The sequence below is a fragment of the Oncorhynchus kisutch genome, linkage group LG12, assembly GCF_002021735.2.
Source record: "Oncorhynchus kisutch isolate 150728-3 linkage group LG12, Okis_V2, whole genome shotgun sequence".
Lineage (NCBI taxonomy): Eukaryota > Metazoa > Chordata > Actinopteri > Salmoniformes > Salmonidae > Oncorhynchus > Oncorhynchus kisutch.
This window is the reverse complement of record NC_034185.2, coordinates 24,757,500-24,779,466: the sequence shown is the minus strand read 5'-3', so window position 1 is coordinate 24,779,466 and position 21,967 is coordinate 24,757,500. Positions and strand designations below refer to the sequence as shown.

Below are 21,967 nucleotides of genomic sequence, written 5' to 3'. Positions count from 1 at the left end.
AAAGGGTCAAGTAAAGTAAGTCATTTGTAGACGTTTCTAGACTTAAGAAAATATACCTATTTTTATTTTCCTGTCTGGCAAGCTAGACATCAAGCCAGGCTCTGGGGCCAGACACTGGTCACATGAACTGTGTCCCTACCATAGGCAGCTGGCAACGCCTTACAAATGAGTCATGCTATACCACAAAACTTACCATATACTTAACTATAGCCTTTTTCACAGAATGTGACATAGTTAGATAGAGTACTCTTATAGTACTGTTTGCAATACACTAGCTAGCTAACAATTAGTTAGTTATGAATACTATGAACCTCGACTACTCTTGATAAAGCCGACTGAGAAGTCAGCAAAGTTAAGAAGTAAACATTTGTTAGGTAACCACTAACATTAGTAAGACTGGCAGCAACAACAAAAAAGTGTGTCGAGGTTGTAGCTAGCAAGCTGTCATTCGTTAGCAGCTAACGTTAGCTACTGTACCTCTGGTGTTATTGTTGTTATGATTCCATAACTAACGTTAACTAGCTGTAGTTAGATTAATGACATGGCTGGCTAGCTATCGACCTCATACGTTATATTCACAGAACAGTTAGCTAACTAGCGATTTCACGGTTCATGTCCGTCAATGGAGTTGACAGCTGAACATAAACGGACAATAATGGCAAGCTATCCGAGTTGGCTAGCAAGTAACGTTACAAACTCACAGTAGTAAGCCACGACAGGATCCCTCTTCTCATGTTCCTGTGCGGTTCTTAGATAGTGTTGAATGGCTTTTAGCTGTGGTGGGAGCGCCATCTCTAATAATGTAAATACACTAGCTAACTATGGCAGATTAGTCAACATTAATGGAAATGTGGCTTGCTAACTAGCTGGGTCTCAACAACAATGCTCTTCCTTGCGCAGAATTCTTCCGCTTTCGTGTTCAATACGTTTAGCGCCATCTGCAGGAAAGGAGGACTGTCAAAGCAAAACGGCATCATATTGACATTGACAACATATTGATTACTGTGTGAGCCTATTGCAATGCGTTCCATGGTGATCTTACGGGTTGTGCGTAGCCAACAATCTTATTATGATATAAATGGAATGAGAATCAACGATAATTATGGCCTATTTGTAGTAAATTGACATCAAGGATCTGCATGCAGCTTATAGATGGGTAGGTAAGTTTCAACACCACAATGATCCACTGTGATTAAACTGCATATAGATTTTTCTCTAGACTCTGCGGAGTCGCCAGAAAACGCTAACATCCGTTTTTCAGGGATACATTATCTTCAACCTAACTTTCGTTCCCCTTAATATTCAAAGTGGGACCTCTGCTCAAGCGTTGTTCTATGCCTACTACTATTAGGACAACTTTTCCCCAAGCAAATGCATGGGGCTATCCTGAACATAGGGTATGTATAGAAAAAACGGAAACAAGGGCATGCAGCTTACCTCTTATTGTAGGATTGCTTTGTCAATACAGTTTTTCAGTACAAAAAAAGTAGCATCATAGCACCACCTCTAATAAAAATAAAAATCTATCATCTCACCGATACTTTTGAGACATAAGAAAGGGTTAAAGCTTTACCTAAAAAGCAGCACAGACAGATTTTTCAGAAACAGCACATTGCAGAACAATATTGTCTGAACATAAGAGGGTCATAAAATGTGCCCCTTTTATTAAACAAATGTGAAAAGTTGTATGCATTTTTATGAAGTACATATCGGAAAGTCAAAACAGACAAACTAGATGTAATGAAATGCATTTCAATTACCCTAAGAAAACTAAACAATGCAACTAAACATTAGTTAAATCAAAAACATACAAAACAAATAATATGTCCTTGTCGTGTATTTCATGATGTAGGATTAATTACTTTGTCAGCTAGATATTCATAGTTTCATTTAAACCTGGAGTTTCTGATTAATAAAGATGAACCTGAAATTAGCTCAAATCAAGTTAACATCTTTTTTAAGCATACGATCCGCAGAATTTCTGACTGAGTGTATATCGGAATTAGCTTGCTAACTAATTGATCCCACTTCCCAAAAATACTCCTCAGATTTACTGACAACCAAATGAATGTCATTGCTTCTTTTAACAGTTACCTCAGCTTATTGTACAAAATGTAAGAGGCAAACATTAAAACCATCCATCTGTCACAAATACCAGAAAGTAGTGTGCCATATTGTACCTGAGATGATACATTTAGCTGAAAATAATAACAAAAGTTGGATGGATGCCTGATAATAACTTACAGATACAAAACAAAAGAGGTAATCATTTTCAGTACGGCTACAACACAGGGTTAAATCAAAAGCATTATACTACATGCTATGAAAAGGGTTTTAAAACAGTCAAATATGGTTTATCCATACACACTGTGACCAGCGCACTTATCAGCAATTACACTTAAACCTACAGTGGTTTGTAGAACTGAATGATACATCTGGGAGCATGGAAACCCATTTTCTTTAACTGTTAATGATATCATTCCTATTTACAGTATTTCAAAACCTTAATTTAGTAATCATCAAAGGAGATGTTCCAAAATCGTTCAAATTCAATCTAACTTGAGCAACTTTATATACTCTGGTTCTTCAATGAATACACATTTTCTATTAAAGGAATACTTCAGGATTTTGACATTTAGGCCCTTTACCCACTTCCCCAGAATCCAATGAACTCGTGGATACAATTTGTATGTCTCTGTGTTCAGTATGAAAGAAGTTAGGTTAGTTTTGCGAGTCAGTGCTAACTAGTGTTAGTGCAATGACTGGAAGTCTGCTAGCATGCTAGTAGATACCTATAGACTTCCAGTTACTGAGCTACTTCCAGTTAATGATGCTAGTTAGCAATGGCTCGCAAAACTACCTCTAACTTCCTTCATACTGGACACAGAGACATACAAATGGTATCTACAAGTTCATCTGGCTCTGGGGATCTACATAAAGAGCCTCATTGTCAAAATCCCAAAGTATCCCTTTCATAATTTATTATGACCTGAACATATTAACTATTGAACTATTGAAATCAACTATTGAAATCAAATCTAAGCTTCATTAGGATACATTTTTGCCTGCCTTTTTTCATCTGTAGTTCAATGCCTTAACATGAACCCATTTTTTAGCTTGTATCGTAGGGTATTAGGATGTTAACCTTGATGACATGACATTGGCCATATGTTAAACTGGACAATTAGACAACATTATATGTCTATAGGCCCCTAAGAAGACTACAACAATGCTATAATACTTTTCACTGGGTACAAGTACTATAATCTTTCATAACAGGTTTCTTTCTTACTTGGGCCAATGATTGAAAGCTGTATACTATACAACTATATCCTTAGCCTACTGACAAAAGTAGATTTAAATCTGTGTTACTTGATTTTAACAATGGGATTATGGAAAGAAGTGTCTTTGATTGTCAACTCCCAACAAAAAAAGCGGAGGTATGTCGTTTTCGGCCTTTGTGTCCATGTCAGACCTGGATTAGACAAACAGAAATTTGAAATATGACCTAGAACTGTGTAGCAAATAACACACAGGTCATTGATTGGTCAAATAACCTAATCTCCTACAGAGTATCTCAAATATCTCAGCAACACACAGCAGTAACGTGATCACAGTGAAAGTGTACATTGCACTTAAAAATATGGTCTTTTCAAAGTGTTCCGGCACCATGCATTTGGTGATGTTGAACGTCTTTTCTAGGGCACTGGCATCACACATGTAGAGTGGGTGAACCTGGAAACCAAAGAGATGGCTCTGTAGCCAAAAAGCAATGACTTCCAGAATAATTCTTAGTAGGACAGAGATGATGTAGAAGACGGTGTATATAGGTCTCTGAAGGATTTCCTCCTGGTCAATGTTTTTACAGGCAGCATAGAGATGAAATACAGCTCCAGGGACTAAAACAGTTACCAGCTGCAATGCCCAGAATACCTTCAAGCAGAAGAACATTATGGTTATGGTCAGATGAGTGGAAAAACAACCTATTCACAAGTTCACATTCAATAACATCTAATCTTTGAGTCCTGTCTGGTCATTACTTTGTTATTCACATTGAATAAAAGCATATCTTTGAGTCTGTCTTTTCATGACTGGAATAAAATGTTTTGTCATTTGAATGGATGATGTGAAATGTGCACAAAATTCCTTTGTTCGCATATCACCATGGCATAGCGTGCAAATTGGTGATCTCTGATTCTTTACCTGTACCATTGATGGGATTAGTTCTCAAATGAGCACTGTTTTTGCGGATTCTGACAGATTATGAAAGGTTTCTGAATAGTTGAAGAGATGGACTTTCTCATGTGAAATCATTTAATGCAGGAAGCACTCTTACCTGAGGTGTTATAGGCCTAAATTGGTTGTAACAGTATAGGTTTAACTCCCTCCTGTCTGGATCGCAGCTGAAATGGAGCGCTTCATTGCCATACACTGCAAAGCCCAAGACGCCCAGAAAGAACATCCGAACAGAGCCAAAGAACAGGGTGTGGAACTGGCCTATCACCGTCGGAGGCCTGAGCTAAAACACAAACAACACACAAACCCAGAAAAAGGCTTTAAAACAGCATTTGTTTGTAAAAAATTTTTTTAAATTAATGTGTGAAAACTGATTGAGGAAGCATAAGTATGATTGTAATTGAATGAATTACACAAACTATCAAAACAGCTTGGAAAGGGACTAATGAACAGATGATACGTTTGGAATGCATCCTCATCGACAATAGCAGATAGACCAAATATTATCAGATTTAAATGGAACAACTACAAACATGCTTATAAATCAGTAATGCATGGAGAATGGCAGTAATAGGGTCATATTTCAACAACACACATCTATTCAGAGAGTAGGACATTTTCTATATTTACACTCTTATTTAATTCTGCAACAAATACAAGTCTATCCAGTCTATTATGCTACAGTCAGATAGATAAATAATTCAGAGAACTCACTGGGCTCAAAGTGACCACGACCATCGTCCAATATTCTATATATTCTTGGTATCACCATACTTACACATCCTTCGTAAAAGTTCTTAATGTAGTTTAAAGACATGACTTTGCTGCTATTCTCCCAGTTCAATTATATTGTAACCCGTGGCCCTCATTGCCAATATGCTGGCATCAGGCAAAGCCCACTATAATTCTGAAGCTCCTAATGACCTTTTGCCGCTGAAAGCCCTTGTCAATGCATATTTGTCTTTTATCCGCGGTGCCTTCATCAATTTACTCACTCAGTAGAAAAAAAACACAACAGGAAAGGGAAACAAAGGCACGGGGCATGTGGTCGGCTCATAATCCCCATTGAGCTAAGTCAGCGAAAAAACTTTTGTAGAACACAATGGGGGAGAGAAAACAATATAGTACAATACAATAGTGGCACCTGAGGGCACGCTATTTTGAGCTTCCAAATGAGCAATTTGAGATGAAAACGGTGTTTGAAAGTTAGTTTTAGCACTACATCTAAAGAATTGTAATGTCAATTTCCACATCATTTCATGGATGACAATTGAAATGACAATTGTAAAGAAGTGATATAGGACCTAGTAAACAACTTCTGACAAAATATGAGTCAAAAACAAAATATTTAGGCTAATGTTTTATCATTTTTATCATCTTGAAATATATTAACTCAGAATACTGTGACATATTTTATCTGACTTGAGGCACACGAAAAAGTTGTGAAAATAACTTTACGCAAATTCTCCCTGTTGCAACATCGCGGTACACACCCTGCACTGTAAATTTCTTATGGAAGATCATTCACCAAATTGTCCCAGCCTCGGCGAGCAAGAGCAAGAGCAAGAGCAAACACACAGCAGACAATAAACGACATAATAAACAAATAAGGTAATAAAATAAAGTTCACACACCAACCATAATCCAGGCGGAGTGCTGTTCATTCCCCCTCTCAAATCAGAGCTTGGGTCCTAAACTCATGTCACTCTTGCGCTCCCTGGGAGGTACCTGCTGGAAGAGTACCATGATGGATGCGTTTCTTTTACTTAAGGTGTTCTTGTGTCAGAGATCAAACAACAAACCAAAAAGCAAAGCATCAGTGAGATCAGGCATTTGTGGCAGTCAATAGAGAGCATAACGGACAGAGGCACTAATTACCTAAATAAAGCTAGCACTGTCCCACAAACATCCAGTTAGAGGGTAAGTGGTCCACACGACGACGCAAGCGCTTAGCTGTCGCTGTCCTCATCCGTCAGCGTAAAGCCACACAGCCTACCCGAGGGAAATACCCTAAACAAGTGCGCTATGGAGTTTATCATATGGGATAATAAAACGATACAATTTCATAATAGACTCGTTTTTATTAAATTCAAACATAAGCACTAAGCACATATGCTATAACTAGAATAGCCTACAACTACATTAACTAGATGAGTGGTTTGAATTTGAATCCGTTGTACGCACAAACTGAGAAAAACAGTAGCCTAGACTTCATTGATTATGTACATTCTCAATGGCACATTGGCATTTAAGGCAGGTTTTTCTGTGATAGGATTACACCTACGAGATTTCTAGTCCTTATCATGTAATTAAAAACACTTTAAAATACAACTCACAGCCATACCCATTTAAATTGGCACTGTAGACTGCGCTGCATAGATGGACAGTGACGGATAGATAGAGTTAGCATTGAATGACTTAATTCATATTAATCAGTCATGACAAAGTACTGTGAATATTTCATAATTACAAATGAGATTTTCCGATTGCATTAACTTGGAAATACTCAATGTGCCTATCTATCTATCTATCTATCTATCTATCTATCTATCTATCTATCTATCTATCTATCTATCTATCTATCTATCTATCTATCTATCTATCTATCTATCTATCTATCTATCTATCTATCTATCTATCTATCTATCTATCTATCTATCTATCTATCTATCTATCTATCTATCTATCTATCTATCTATCTATCTATCTATCTATCTATCTATCTATCTATCTATCTATCTATCTATCTATCTATCTATCTATCTATCTATCTATCTATCTATCTATCTATCTATCTATCTATCTATCTATCTATCGCTGTCTTATCACTTCAAATTGGCATTGACATTCGCCTTTCTTTCGGCTTTTATTTAACGGCTGTGTGGGGAATACTCCTGATTACGTATTTATTGGATTTGTACCTCCACTCACTTCCCCTGGTGGCTGGTGACTCAAATAACGACATCATACAGCTCCTACAGATAAGGGCTGGCTGACAATGAAATACCTGTGCAGGAGATCAATATCCCGCTCAGTTTGAGAGGTTTCCTTTTCAAAAAATGACATTGGATTTTCCTTAGTAGACTCAAAGAACAGTTCATCCTACTTCACAAATGTTTTCAAGCACAGCTTTCTGAACGTGAAATGGGTAGTTGGTGGTGCTAGTTTAATTAATGAAATCCAGTATAACCTATTAGTTTATTCCGTTTATAGTCAATCAAATTACCACTATGAAATAGTATGTGAGTAACCTTGACAATGGTACACATCATATGCAAAACTTGTGAGAGTAATTTTCCGTCATCGGTGCTGTATGCGTGTTGAAAAAGTGCCTCCTTCTTTTGCGCGCCAGTCAGTGTGGCTTCAGTCGTGCGTTTTAGCACCCCGGCCGTTTCAGCACTTTGTTGGAGGGACAGCTCCCGCGCCTCAGACCTGCTTTGGCAGATGGTCAACATCTTCCGTGCCATTTCAGCAAAGTGATCATTGTACAAATCCCCGAGTAGCAATGGACGACATTTTAGATAACTTATCTTTTACTGGACATTCTGTCTTTTATAACTTTACTGATGATTGGATACCTGATGGAAGGGAAACTATTGATTTTATTATACGATGTGTCATACCGACTGTGTATATTCTGATCATAACGATTGGGTTGTTGGGGAACATTACCTTGGTTAAGATTTTTATCACCAACAGTGCAATGAGGAGCGTCCCCAACATATTTATTTCGAGTTTGGCAGCTGGGGATCTTTTGCTTTTGGTCACTTGTGTTCCAGTGGACGCATTCAGATACTTCTTTGAGGAGTGGATCTTCGGTGTTGTGGCTTGTAAACTAATTCCGGTCATTCAACTCACCTCAGTCGGAGTCTCAGTGTTCACTCTCACGGCTCTCAGCGCTGACAGGTAAGATCAATAGTAGATGAATGGGGAGTATTCTTATTGCCAATATTATTGTTATGTATACCTAATTGCAAATGTTAAGAATAATTAACATATGTAATTCATAATGATTAATCAATTGTTCTGATTATTTTTATTGACAACACAAGTTTTATCATAATTCAATGCTGTGTAAATGTCACTGACAAATCTGTGGATATTTTGATTGACAAACCAAGTGTGGCCTCAGAAATGTTTAAAATGAATAAAATAGTGTACACCTGCTGGTTGTATTGACTTCAATAAGCCTGATTTGTGTTATATTGTTTTATTCTGGAGAGACACGGTTAGAATGGCCATTTATCTTCCCTGGAAGTAGCAGCATGAATGCTGAGATTAGAAAAAAATGGCACTGTACATTTGTCAAATCACAAGAATAAGAGTATTTTGAGTTTATTTCCAAAACACTATATCCACACATTTTTCACAGTTGTGTTTTTTCAACAGAAATTATTGCTTATGAGTACCTTCTTGTGTGTGCAAAACATTACTTCATAGATTTTAGGTGTGTAGTATTAAATGTTTTTTTTTCTTCTAACACACGCTATATATCTATTCTTTAGCTGGAATGGAATGTTCATATGCTGAATATGTATCTGTGATATGTGGTTGTCTCAACTAGCTATCTTAAGATGAATGCACTAACTCTAAGTTGTTCTGTGTCTGCTAAATTACTAAAATGTCAAATGTTAATGTTTTACATACATATCTCATATTACTGTATTCATAATTTTTTTATATATTTTTATATTGATTTCACAAATATATCATTTGTACAGTTCTTTATAAAAAATGTAGTTTTTTGTTACATTTGACAGTGTAAAACCTAGCAGTACTACTTATTTCTCTGAGAGTGAGGCAGATATACTGCGTTTAGCAAAAAAACATGTTTATTTGTATCGCAAATACCTGTATGTCATTAAACAACCCCATGCTATGATTAGATAGTGAAAAACACAGACATCTCTTTCAGAAGTTCTTTAAACATTTCAGAAAATGTACACTACCAGTCAAATGTTTTAGAACACCTACTCATTCAAGGATTTTTTTTTCTTAAAAAAAAAACTATTTTCAACATTGTAGAATAAGAGTGATACATCAAAGCTATGAAATAACACATATCTAATCATGTAGTAACCAGAAAAGTGTTAAACAAATAAAAATCTATTTTATATTTGACATTCTTCAAATAGCCACCCTTTGACTTGATGACAGCATTGCACAGTCTTGGAATTCTCTCAACCAGCTTCATGAGGTAGTCACCTGGAATGCATTCCAATTAACATGTGTGCCTTCTTAAAAGTTAATTTGTGGTATTTCTTTCCTTCTTAATGCATTTGAGATAATTGTGTTGTGCCAAGGTAGAGGGGGTATACAGAAGACAGCCCTGTTTGGTCAAATACCAAGTCCATATTATGGCAAGAACAGCTCAAATAAGCAAAAAGAAATGACAGTCCATAATTACTTTAAGACATGAAGATCAGTCAATATGGAACATTTCAAGAACCTTTTAAGTTTCTTCAAGAGCAGTCGCAAAAATCATCAAGCGCTATGATGAAACTGGCTCTCATGAGGCCTGCCACAGGAATGGACGACCCGTAGTTACCTCTGCTGCAGAGGATAAGTTCATTAGAGTTTCCAGCCTCAGAAATTGCAGTCCAAATAAATGCTTCACAGAGTTCAAGTAACAGACACATCTCAACATCAACTGTTCAGAGGAGACTGTGTGAATCAAGCCTTCATGGTTGAATTGCACAATAAGAAGAAGAGACTTGTTTGGTCCAAGAAACACGAGCAATGGACATTAAAAGGTGGAAATTTGTCCTGTGGTCTGGAGTCCAAATTTGAGACTTTTGGTTCCAACCGCCGTGTCTTTGTGAGATGCGGTGTGGGTGAACGGATGATCTCCGCATGTGTATTTCCCACCGTAAAGCACGGAGGAGGAGGTGTTATCGTGTCGGGGTGTTTTGCTTGTGACACTTTTTGTGATTGATTTAGAATTCAAGGCACACTTAACCAGTATGGCTACCACAGCATTCTGCAGTGATATGCCATCCCATCTGGTTTAGGCTTAGTGGGACTTGTTTTCAACAGGACAATGACCCAACACACCTCCACAATGTGTATGGGCTATTTTACCAAGAAGGAGAGTGATGGAGTGCTGCATCAGATATCCTGGCCTCTACAATCCCCTGACGTCAAACAAATTGAGATGGTTTGGGATGAGTCGGACCGCAGAGTGAAGGAAAAGCAGCCAACAAGTGCTCAGCATATATGAGAACTCCTTCAAGACTGTTGGAAAAGCATTCCAGGTTAAGCTGGTTGAGAGAATGCCAAGAGTGTGCAAAGCTTTCATCAAGGCAAAGGGTGGCAATTTATTTTGATTTGTTTGATTTGTTGAATACTTTTTTTTGGTTACTACATGATTCCATATGTGTAATTTCATAGTTTTGATGTCGTCAATGTAGAAAATAGTAAAAATAAAGAAAAACCCCTGCATGAGTAGGTGTTGTAAAACCTTTGACTGTTAGTGTATATATAGTGTTTTGAAAATAAGCTCTTCATGTTGTGTTCCATAAAGAATGAGGGTGGCAAGCCCAGTTCAGTTGTATTCGGTTATCATCAGGCATTCAGTAGGAGTCATACAGAATAATCTGCACAGTGCATAATTTACTGTCTGAGTGTGTATGATTAAAAGGGCAACCATGCCTGAATCTGTGTTTGGGACCTTAATTTGACCTAGCAGACCCCCCCCCCCCCCCTACCCTCACCAAGACCACTGATGCTTGGAGACAGCGACCTTCTCAAGTTACCATTCTATATCTCTACAAATAACCTGTCTTCTGGTATTAAGAGCTCCTACCTCAGCTAAAAGTTAACTAGTGTCATGAAAATACCTGGTCTGACTCAGGTCTAGACATCAATATGAAAGTACAAATGTTTTATTATCATATTAAAGTCCATGGGATTCTCTGATATAAATAATAGCCATTGTGCATGCCATTATAGCAGTCCCAAAAAATGGTACAGTGCTTTCTAATGACCCTTTTTATGACACAGAATGTAATATAGAGCTCTATCAGTTGGCGGAAAAGTTTGTCTATGTCAATTGTCACTGGAGATGACCATGACTTTTGGTCATCCCTGTCACTAGGGGCCATATGGTGAGATTGCAGTCTACAGCTGTTCTCTCTATGGTTTCCCTAGTCCAATTCAGCATGTCATTTTGTGCTGAAGAGCAATGAAAATACGTCATTTGTATGCTTACTCGATGTGAGGGCTTAAATAATGTTATCTTCTTAGCACTTCACCCGGGCAATGCTCCCAAGCATGAAAACACAATAAAGTGGGATTACTGTGGTTTGTTCATGTAAATTCAGACAATAAACCCATCCCTGTTTCTTTCTGGTGCGGTATCAATGTGTCCATTTTCTTTGCTTGTCTGTTGCTGCCTGAGGCAGCGTGGTCTATGACTATGGGGGATTTCTACACGGGCAGAGGGCAGCCGAGGCTGCTGGAACAGCACAATCAAGGGCAGTGTACAAACCTCCAACTGTCAATCGAGATTCTCCTCCGGACCAGACATTTCAACAGCAGAAATATCGTTAGAAAACAGTCAGGATGTAACGAGATTCGTCTTCCTCTGACGAGGAGTATGAAGGATCGGACCAATATGCAGCGTGGTACGTGTCCATGTTGATATTTATTAACATAGAACGCCAAAAACAAAATAACAAGGAGAACGAACGAAAACGAAACAGTTTTGTCTGGTGAAGACAGAGATAGAAAACAATCACCCACAACTAAAATGGGAAAAACAGGCTACCTAAGTATGATTCTCAATCAGAGACAACGAACGACACCTGCCTCTGATTGAGAACCATACCAGGCCAAACATAGACTACCCACCCCAACTCACGCCCTGACCAAACTAACACAAAGAACGTGACAGTACTCCCCCTAGTACAAAGAACGTGACAGTACTCCCCCCTGAAGGTGCGGACTCCGGCAGCAAAACCTGAACCTATAGGGGAGGGTCTGGGTGGGCGTCTGTCCGCGGTGGCGGCTCTGGCACGGGACGTGGACCCCACTCCACCATAGTCTTTGCCCGCTTCAGTGGCACCTTTAGAGCGGCGACCCTCGCCGCCGACCTCGGACTGGGGACCCTTGCAGTGGGTCCCGAATAGATGGGAGACTCCGGCAGCGTCTGAGTGAAGGACGGTTCTGGCAGCTCCTGACTGACGGGCGGCTCTGGCAGCTCCTGACTGACAGGTGGCTCTGGCAGCTCCTGACTTAAGGGCAGTTCTGGCAGCTCAGGACAGACGGGCGGCTCTGGCAGCTCAGGACAGACGAGCGGACCTGGAGGGAGGAGACGGAGAGACAGCCTGGTGCGTGGGGCAGCCACAGGACCTACAGGAGGCCTGGTGCTTGGAGGAGGCCTGGTGCCGGATGGGCCAGGCTGTGGAGAAGCACTGGAGCCCTGTTGCGCAGCCTTGGCACCACTCCTCCCGGCTGGATCACCATTTTAGCCCGGACCATCCAGAGTGCAGGCACAGGTTGAACCGGGCTGTGGGTGAGCACTGGAGATCTGGTGCATACCACTCCCTTAGGCTCAATACCCACATTTACCCGGCACGGGAGGAGCGCAGGCATAGAACGCACTGCACCCTCCCAGCGCCTCGGAGACACAGCACGCAGAGCCGGCGCAGGATACCCTGGGCCGAAACGACGTACCGGAGACCAAACACACTGGGCTGGCACAACACGGCCTGGCTGGATGCCCACTCTCGCATGGCACTTGCGGGGGGCTGGCCTATAGCCCACCGGGCTATGAGCACGTACTGGCGACACCGTGCGCTTGACAGCATAACACGGTGCCTGACCAGTACTGCGCTTCTTCCGGTAAGCACGAGGAGTGGGCTCAGGTCTCCAACCTGACTCTGCCACACTCCACATGTGCTCCCCCAAAACATTTTTTGGGGGCTGCCTCTCGTGCCTGTCGTGCTGCCGTGCTACCTCCTCATATCGCCGCCACTCAGCTTTCGCTGCCTCCAGCTCTGCCTTGGGGCGGCGATATTCCCCAGCCTGTGCCCAGGGTCCCTTTCCATCCAAAATCTCCTCCCATGTCCAGGAGTCCAGCACCCTCTGCTCCTGGTTACCACGCTGCTTGGTCCGGTTGTGGTGGGTGATTCTGTAACGAGATTCGTCTTCCTCTGACGAGGAGAGACAACAAACGACACCTGCCTCTGATTGAGAACCATACCAGGCCAAACACATACATACTACATAGAAAAAGGAACATAGACTACCCACCCCAACTCACACCCTGACCAAACTACACAAAGACATAATAAAGGAACTAAGGACAGAAAATGACACAGGATGTGGAAAATCTTCTATCATTGGAGCAACAAATCTCTTTATGCCCAAAAGAGCGAACATCCTCTGCTGCAGCCACCTTTCCTATATTTCTCCCCTTTGTTTAACTTAGCTGAACTTCTGCTATTCTATACACATAACACTGAGTGTTGATTTACATGGGAGATCAGGCCAAAGTCTAACCTATACATTTGTTTTTTTGATCAGCTTATAAACATTTGGGTTTATATCAATATTTAGATGCACTTTGGCAGCAGTGCAGAAACACATTGTTGTTTCAGTTAAATCTTTCAAATGTAATTTACGGGCAATTATTGTAACCCTTGATCTCAATCCAAGGATATCATTATTTTGGGTGTGTTACGGTCAGGACATTCATTCGTTAGCTAGTGCAATCATCATGCACTCCATAGATCTTTCATGTGTATGTAAAATATCCCCTCTAACACTCCAGAAAGCTTCTATTCGGTACTCATGGACTGGCTTTGTCTTTGTCAAAGCCTCCTAAAGTTAATTAGATTAATTAAATATAATCACATAATTGACATTTGATTTTAGACAAGGAAATTAGAACAGTAAGGACAGCTGGCCATTTAATCCCATTTGCATGGAAAAGACTGCTTTGAATCTAATTTCATTATTAATATGAACATGTCAGTAAAGGCTTTCCATTAACGTTCATTTGTTTTATCTACAATAATGCTTCACTGAGGTTGAAAAAGGTTTGGAGAGTCTGAAAAAGGCTTTGTGAGTCTATTATCAGTGTGTGAGTTGCAGCGAACCATCAAATAATTAATGATCATATCTGTCTATCACTTCCTCTGAGTGTTATGTCTGTCCTGATCCTGGAGTTTTGCTGTAGCCTTTGACACCAAGATGAAGCAGCATTACATATTTTGGTCTGGCGTTGTTGTGTTTTCAGGTACAAAGCCATAGTGAATCCTATGGACATCCAGACATCCAGTGCTGTGTTCTGGACGTGTCTGAAAGCCGTGTCCATCTGGGTGATCTCCGTCCTGCTGGCGGTGCCCGAGGCCATCTTCTCCCAGGTAGTACACATCCAGGACAAGAATGTGACCTTCACCGCCTGTGTGCCCTATCCCCTCTCCAACGAGATGCATCCCAAGATCCACTCTGTCCTCATATTCCTGGTGTACTTCCTGATTCCCCTGTGGATCATCTCTGTGTACTACTACCACATCGCCAGGACGCTGGTCAAGAGTGCTCATGACATGCCTGGGGAGATCAGTGAGCACACTAAGAGACAGGTAGGTAACAACAACAACATTCTGTTATTGCCTGTATATCAAACAAGCCAGGAATGAGGTTTGACTGTTACAGTTATGGTTATCAGGAATGGCATATTAAGAACATTGATGGGTCCATTTGAATTGGAAATGTGGAATATCTCATTCCATGCTTTTAGGGTACAACACATCTGTTGTTTGGTAATACAGGTGTAGGGAGCATACAGCGCATTCGGAAAGGATTCAGACCCCTTGACTTTTTCAACATTTTATTACGTTACAGGCTTATTCTAAGATTGATTAAGTAATTTGTCCCCCTCATCAATCTAAACACAATGGCCCATAATAACATAGTGACAACAGGTTTTTAGACATTTTTGCAAATGTATTAATTTCTTTTAAAACAAAAATACCTTATTTACATAAGTATTCAGACCCTTTGCTATGAGACTCGAAATTGAGCTCAGGTGCATCCTGTTTCCATTGATCCTCCCTGAGATGATTCTACAACGTGAGTTTAGTCTACCTGTGCTAAATTCAATTGATTGGACACAATTTGGAAAGGCACACACCCGTCTATATAAGGTCACACAGTTGACAGCGCATGTCAATGCAAAAACCAAGCCATGAGGTCGAAGGAATTGTCCGTGAGCTCTGAGACAGGATTGTGTCGAGGCACAGATCTGGGGAAGGGTACCAAAGAATTTCTGCAGCATTGAAGGTCCCCAAGAACGCAGTGGCCTCCATCATTCTTAAATGGAAAAAGTTTGGAACCACCAAGACTCTTCCTAGAGCTGGCTGTCTGGCCAAACTGAGGGGAGAAAGGCCTTGGTCAGGGAGGTGACCAAGAACCTGATGGTCACTCCAGAGTTCTTCTGAGAAGATGTGAAAACCTTCCATAAGGACAACCATCTCTGCAGCACTCCACCAATCAGGCCTTTATGGCAGGGTAGGCAAATAGGTCTGAATACTTTCCGAAGGCACTGTATGTAGATCACATGAACCTTGGGGCTTGTTACATGAAATCCAGTAACCAGGTTTCCTGAAAAAGACCAAAACATTATTACATGTTATAGTGCATATTAAGCTAGAGTGCACATTTGAATTCAACGAAACTGAACAGTATTGCACGTTTTCTCGCTGTACAGGATTTCTTTTATTTTTGACATAACCCCGGAACCCCAGTTACAGGTTTTAATGTGAAGAGGCTCCGGGTTTTAAAGCAGACATTTCCATTTGTAGTCAAATATACCAAGTAAATATTTTAAATGTTGTAAAGGGCAAGTGGAGGACCATGTCAAGATGTATCACTGATCGTTGCATGGATGCCTGAGCTTTACTGTCTACAGAGGTAATACATTATAGATCAGGGGAAGGAGGAAGTAAATTCTAAATGTAAGCAATGATCTGGTCAGGTACATTCATTTGAGCGTCCATTGACCAAATAACATTAAATCGGACGCTGCTTTGCTTTAATATTTCATAAAAGGTTAAGAACTTCTAACTAATCATCAGACAAATCCAGATCAGTACCCAACCAAGAGCATGAGTAAACATATATAGTCCTATACCAAAACCCATACCCAGCTTCCAATCAATGAGAACCTGACTCAGACCTGACCTGAATCCAAGTCATAATATATTCAAGTAGGTGCTTGTTGACACTGGCCAATGTGAGGCTGTTGTCAATAATGAACAATGCATAGTAAACATTATTGATGAGTGGTGTTGGAAGGCCTCCATGTGTCGTCTTATTCCCAGCTGTGAGGCAATAAGAGACCCGAGACCCAGCTATCCTCTACAGTAGATACCCAGTGAATCTGGTATAAATCTGTGCGACACATGAAAATACGAGAAGCCTGGAGGATGACCAAATCATAGAACCTTCAAATGCACATTAGCTTTTACTGTCTCTGCCTCAAAGTAATCCCCGGCACTATATCCCCACTAATCAAAGTTATTGTCTCCAGATTTGTTTCTGTGCATTTGTATTTCAAATCAAATTAAAGGACTTAATCATTTGGGCGAACAATTAAAATTGAAGAACAACACAGACTATTGACGCTGTGGTTGTGTACATCTCCTATTAGACAGGGCCAGGGGGATTGGGCTGCAGAGGCTCAAGTCTCATTTAGAGGAAAACTCTGATAGCATCTGTCTCTACTGATAGGCATTTAAAGGTATTTAACACTAATTATATGACAAGTTGCATTAGCCTGATGAAAGACGGGAGAGAGAGAGAGAGAGAGAGAGAGAGAGAGAGAGAGAGAGAGAGATTTGCAGACCCTAAACACATGATTCTGGTAATTGTTTGAGACATTATTGGTTGAATCCCTATCTATCATGTCTAACAGACATGCACTTCGGAAAGACAGTTTCTATTCATGGCTTTATGAAAAGCTATAGTAACAGTGGTCTTAAAGGGAAACTTCACAATTTTTCAACTTCCTATTCATCATCTCCAGCACCACCCCAACATCAACATGTGTGAAAATTGTGCGTTTCTATGTTTTGTAGAAGAAAGATGCAGGAAAATAAGTGTTTCCAATGACATCATTGGTGTGAATCGTGTGATTTTGACCAATTGTGAGTATGCATTGCCTACTAATTGTCTACTAATTGGTTGATGACGTCATTGGAAACAGTTACCTTTCTCGAAACTTTTTACTACAAAACAAAGAAACGCGTATTTTCACATATGTTGATGTTGGGGTAGTGCTGGAAATGATGAACTGCTGTACGGTACATTTTCAATAAAGGCCATAGAAAATAGGCTTTCCGATTATCATCTAATCTGTATTTATTTTAATTCACTTTGGAATAGAGTGTGGTCCCTACAATGGTGTTTGCAGATTGACAATTGAATATGAACAATGACACTGTCCAGGCAGACACTGCTAGTGAATATGATTTCAGACGTGATGAATGAATGATGAAGATGTATGAATGTAAACATACAGTCCAACCATCTCCCTATGCCAGGGGTGTTATTGTGCTGTTATGATATGCAACAATCGCTCTGGAAGAATTCATTTGGCATGCTTTCTACCCAAAAGTAGGCTAACACACAAAACACAGTGACAACATAATCAAGACAATATTAGTTAAGCCTCCTGTATTTAGAACTATGGCCTTGGCTACAGTCTATTAACTTTCCCTGGCACACAGTTCCATACATAAAACTCTCCTTGTCGGCTGGAGAAGTTAATAATAGGAATAGTTTATAATTCATACCCCACACTTCTTGCAGAGACCAGCAAATACAACAGTGAATAACATATTGTGACGTGATAACAACAATGTAGAGAATGACATGTTTGGCTGTGAAAGATTGTTGATACTGTGCCGAATCATAAGCAAAGTTATTTAATTTGGACATCCATATCAATGTAAACCATCTTTACTGTCTAACTAACCAGATGTAACAGCTTGCTATTGACTAAGATTCTAATACATTTCTGAATAATGTCTGAAGTCCAGTTCAATACAGGATATAGAGTGCTGATCAAAAGAAAAGTTGCTGACAAGTTAGTGGATTGTTCAGGTTTTTGTTGAGGAACCTAAAAGGATTGTGGGCAGAGTGTCAGCATCACGTCTTGACAGCTGGCTGCCATTGAATGGCGAGCTAAATCATGACAATTACTCAGGATATAAAACCAACCCAGACTTGCATTTCAGAGCTCAATCTCCTGTTCACTTCACTGATGGTTCAAATAGGATGACAGCAGTACTCAGAAGCTGTTATCTGTGCTGTTTGTCAGACACTCTATGGGATGACATGTTGATTGGACTGGACCTTCTTGTTTGACATTTCTGCTCATACGATAAAAGGTTATGACAGTACAGACATCTTTGGCCCTTCTGAAGAGTGCTGACTGCAGGGCACTTAAATTACTGGTGGTTCTTGTTTGTTCATACTTGATTGGTGTCTGGTACATACTGTATTGATACTAAAGGACAATAGCCATACTACTTGTAGCCTGTAGCCTGTGCACTATTATTCAAAATACAGAAGAGAGTGATTTGGACACATTTTATTATTTATTATTTATTTGGACACACTGTATTCTGTAATCCTTCTAGAGGGAAGCCTTCTGCATTTTGTATTCTCTAGTCGTTCTGGAGGGAGGCCTTCTGCATTTTGTATTCTCTAGTCTTTCTGGAGGGAGGCCTTCTGTATTTTGTATTCTCTAGTCGTTCTTGAGGGAGTTCTTCAGTATTTTGTATTCTGTAATCCTTCTGAAAGATTGACATGGCTTTATGTTATATACTATGTATTTTCAAACACTGCATGTCTTTTTTTTCTTTTCCAAGATGGAGACGAGAAAACGGCTTGCCAAAATTGTTCTGGTTTTCGTGGGCCTCTTCGCTCTCTGTTGGTTCCCCAACCACGTCTTGTACATGTACCGCTCCTTCAACTACCGTCAGATCGACTCCTCCCTGACCCACCTCATCATCACCCTGCTAGCCCGGGTGTTAAGTTTCTCCAGCTCCTGTGTCAACCCGTTTGCCCTCTACCTGCTGAGCGAGAGCTTCCGCAGGCACTTCAACAGCTCCCTGCACTGCAAGAGGAAGCCCCACCACGAGCGCAACACCAGCTACCTGCAGAGCACCTCAGCCATAAGAATGACCTCCATCAAGAAGACCACCCCTACAGTCATCAACGGACATGGCAACAGGCAGGAGGTCTCTCTGTAGGTTTAGGAATGGCACCAAAAAAAGATAATGTGCAAAACTTTACAAGGTGGACTATTCTGAAAAGGACATGCATGTGTGCTCAACAGAAAATGCTTGGCTTGAAGCCGCCTTGTCTATACATTTCCCACAATGCTACATATTGCTGCAGATGAGATGGTCACATATGAACTGAAAGTATTGAACTGAACATGTTTGTCAACAAATCTGTCGTAAACACTGGTATCCACAATGTTCCACCTTTCATGTTTTTTGGTCAATCTGATGCATGTATCATTTCACAGAGTTTGTATAGATATACTGTATGCTGTCTGTGACACATACTACCCAAACTCCAAACCTAAAGAGCAGGCAATTGCTTTTACGACAGGAAATCTGTCCATGCACTTAAAAACAACATTATAATGGCTCCCAAGGGGGCACGGGAGTTAAGGGTAATTTCAACAAAAATCATAATGTCCCTTTAAGTAATTATTTCCCTCAAACATCTGCCTGAAAGTGGATAGAAGTGCCAAAGCATACAGAGGGGACCACAGGAAATGTATGCTGGAAATGAAACCAACATTTACCAAGTGTTGATGGGAACCTGCATGCTACTATTTCAGGACAGCTAGATGATAAACACCATACACATTTGTTCATGAGAAATACATTCACTTTGATAATGCCATTTCCTGTGCTATGTTTGAATGTTTATCTTCAGATGCTCAATGTGACACCAATGTTTGCTGTTTTGTTAAGTAAAACGTGTCCCAGTACGTTGAACTGCAAATGCTGCAACAGTGCTGTAGATTGTTTGTATAATATTGTGTTGTTATTTTGCAAACTTTGACCATTCCATGCACAGCATAGCTTCATTGAACATGTAAAGGAATAAGCTCTAAGAATTAGTGTGCTTTCTGAACATGATTAATCATGCTCAATTACAGTCAATTACATTTAAAGACATGGTTCTATACTTTGGAAACTAGTCAGTATTTTTAAACCTTTGGGCTGGATGTGTCAATGTGTAGTTCATTCATACATAATTTATGAGCAGAATTACTGTCTGACCTCAATAAACCACGAAATCCCTAATTTGAAAGCGACTGTTTTCTGTAAACTGTAGGCTCCATTTTCCTACATTTACCCCCACGTGGGCAAGCTCCGTAGCAATTTGAGTTCAGTCAATGAGTTTCAGCCCATTGCCATTTGAGTGACAGTTAGCAACGCGCACACACAGTATAGTAAGAGATAGAGAGCAATGACGTGGTGCACATATCTGTACACTTATATATTCAGGCGACCCTTTTTGGCTCCTGAGTGCTACTTTTAGAACTACTGGCTAAGAAGTATACAAAGTACCAGAGAATATCTTTAGTTACACTTATCACTCAGGAGATCATGATTACTGGATTAAACCAACTAACACTTTACACATTAACGTCCTCAATCAAATCCTATCCCATCCTCTTAAACAGAAAATCTGACATTTTTTAAACCAAATCAATTTGTTTAATAGGCTGCATTTACATAGGCAGCCCAATTTGAGTCTTTTGCTCAATTATTGGCAAAAGAGCTGAACTGATGTGGAAAAAGATTAGAATTGGGCTGCCTAAATGCAGCCTTAGTGACATTTCCTGATACACTGATCTCAAGTGATAAGTCAACAGGTCCCTCACTGGAAAAGAGATCTGTGTCCGTAACAACAGAGAAAAGTAAATGGCTGAGTCTACAGCTATTTTCTATCGTCTGTCCCCTTTTCAGTGCCATGGAAATATATCTGTGGTATTCTACCATAGTTCCTGACTCCTTAATCTTTTGCGATACCTTGAAACACTATATACAATGTACAATGAAAAATGAATTTGTGTTTGAAATTCTTCATCTTATAAAAGACCTCGTCCCTATCAACGCAATGTGATACTACGCCCACCTCCTAATTTCTGTGGATTTACTATGTTTGTTGAACTGGAACGGGATCCTCCAAGGCTCCTGCTGTTTGTCTGTGTGATAATATATCCACAGCATGTAATACCATCACAACAAATGTGAAAGTATGTCATGTTAAATGTGCCAGGTGAAATTGTCTGTGAACAATTGTAATGTTATGATATGTATGCGTTCATTCAAATTTGTTCTGCTTATGAATTGCATATTATTTATGGAATATTGATATTTGACATGCAAATATATACTTTGTGTTGCTATTACATTATTACATATAATATAAATGTGATGCAATTAATAAATTCTACTCACAAGATTTAGCGTGTTGGGTCTGTGGTGTCCATAGATGTTTGTCTGTATGCATATTTCACATTCCTCCCCAACATGCATTAGTCTTATTTATTCAGGACCATGCCAATGATAAGGTGAGCAACCTGTCTTTCATCATTTCAGAGAGCGCATGCAGTCAGATAAGAGAGACACAGCAGAGATAATGGATCTGTTGTAAATAAAACACTCTTTTTAAAGTGGCTTTATCT

The 21,967-nt window shown here is 40.0% G+C and overlaps 3 protein-coding genes across 4 annotated transcripts in view; 1 reads left to right on the top strand and 2 right to left on the bottom strand.

Annotated features, from left to right (window-relative positions):
- The window catches only part of vta1 (vesicle (multivesicular body) trafficking 1), a 43,857-nt gene extending 42,947 nt beyond the window's left edge, over positions 1–910 (bottom strand). The window contains exon 1 of the mRNA XM_020496547.2: positions 702–910. Coding sequence (XP_020352136.1) covers positions 702–792 — 91 coding nt within the window. The 5' untranslated portion in view covers positions 793–910. The remainder of the gene's footprint in view (positions 1–701) is intronic.
- Positions 911–1,628: 718 nt separating this feature from the next.
- gje1a (gap junction protein epsilon 1a) lies at positions 1,629–6,258 on the bottom strand. Of its 2 annotated transcripts, none has more exons than XM_031837183.1 (3): positions 5,871–6,258; positions 4,337–4,519; positions 1,629–3,933 (listed from the first exon to the last, which is right to left on the bottom strand). In XM_031837183.1, exons 1-3 carry the CDS (start codon positions 5,898–5,900, stop codon positions 3,538–3,540), a joined length of 609 nt encoding a protein of 202 aa, XP_031693043.1. In that variant the 5' UTR covers positions 5,901–6,258; the 3' UTR covers positions 1,629–3,537. The 2 variants fall into 2 exon arrangements, with proteins under 2 accessions (XP_031693043.1, XP_031693044.1); XM_031837184.1 differs by lacking the exon at positions 5,871–6,258 and adding an exon at positions 4,951–5,217.
- Positions 6,259–7,603: 1,345 nt separating this feature from the next.
- Positions 7,604–21,736, top strand: nmbr (neuromedin B receptor). The gene is made up of 3 exons (XM_020495947.2): positions 7,604–8,142; positions 14,480–14,825; positions 19,119–21,736. The coding sequence occupies exons 1-3, from the start codon at positions 7,742–7,744 to the stop codon at positions 19,500–19,502; spliced, it is 1,131 nt and encodes a 376-aa protein (XP_020351536.1). The 5' UTR covers positions 7,604–7,741; the 3' UTR covers positions 19,503–21,736.
- The last annotated feature ends 231 nt before the right edge of the window (positions 21,737–21,967 follow it).

Coding starts and splice junctions, on each gene's coding strand:
- nmbr (XM_020495947.2), top strand. CDS start 7,742: ATGGACGACATTTTAGATAACTTATCTTTTACTGGACATTCTGTCTTT. Junction 8,143..14,479: donor ACGGCTCTCAGCGCTGACAG/GTAAGATCAATA, acceptor TTGTGTTTTCAG/GTACAAAGCCATAGTGAATC. Junction 14,826..19,118: donor GTGAGCACACTAAGAGACAG/GTAGGTAACAAC, acceptor TTCTTTTCCAAG/ATGGAGACGAGAAAACGGCT.
- gje1a (XM_031837183.1), bottom strand. CDS start 5,900: ATGAACAGCACTCCGCCTGGATTATGGTTG. Junction 4,520..5,870: donor CTCCGCCTGGATTATGGTTG/GTGTGTGAACTT, acceptor TTTGTGTTTTAG/CTCAGGCCTCCGACGGTGAT. Junction 3,934..4,336: donor TTAGGCCTATAACACCTCAG/GTAAGAGTGCTT, acceptor TTCTGCTTGAAG/GTATTCTGGGCATTGCAGCT.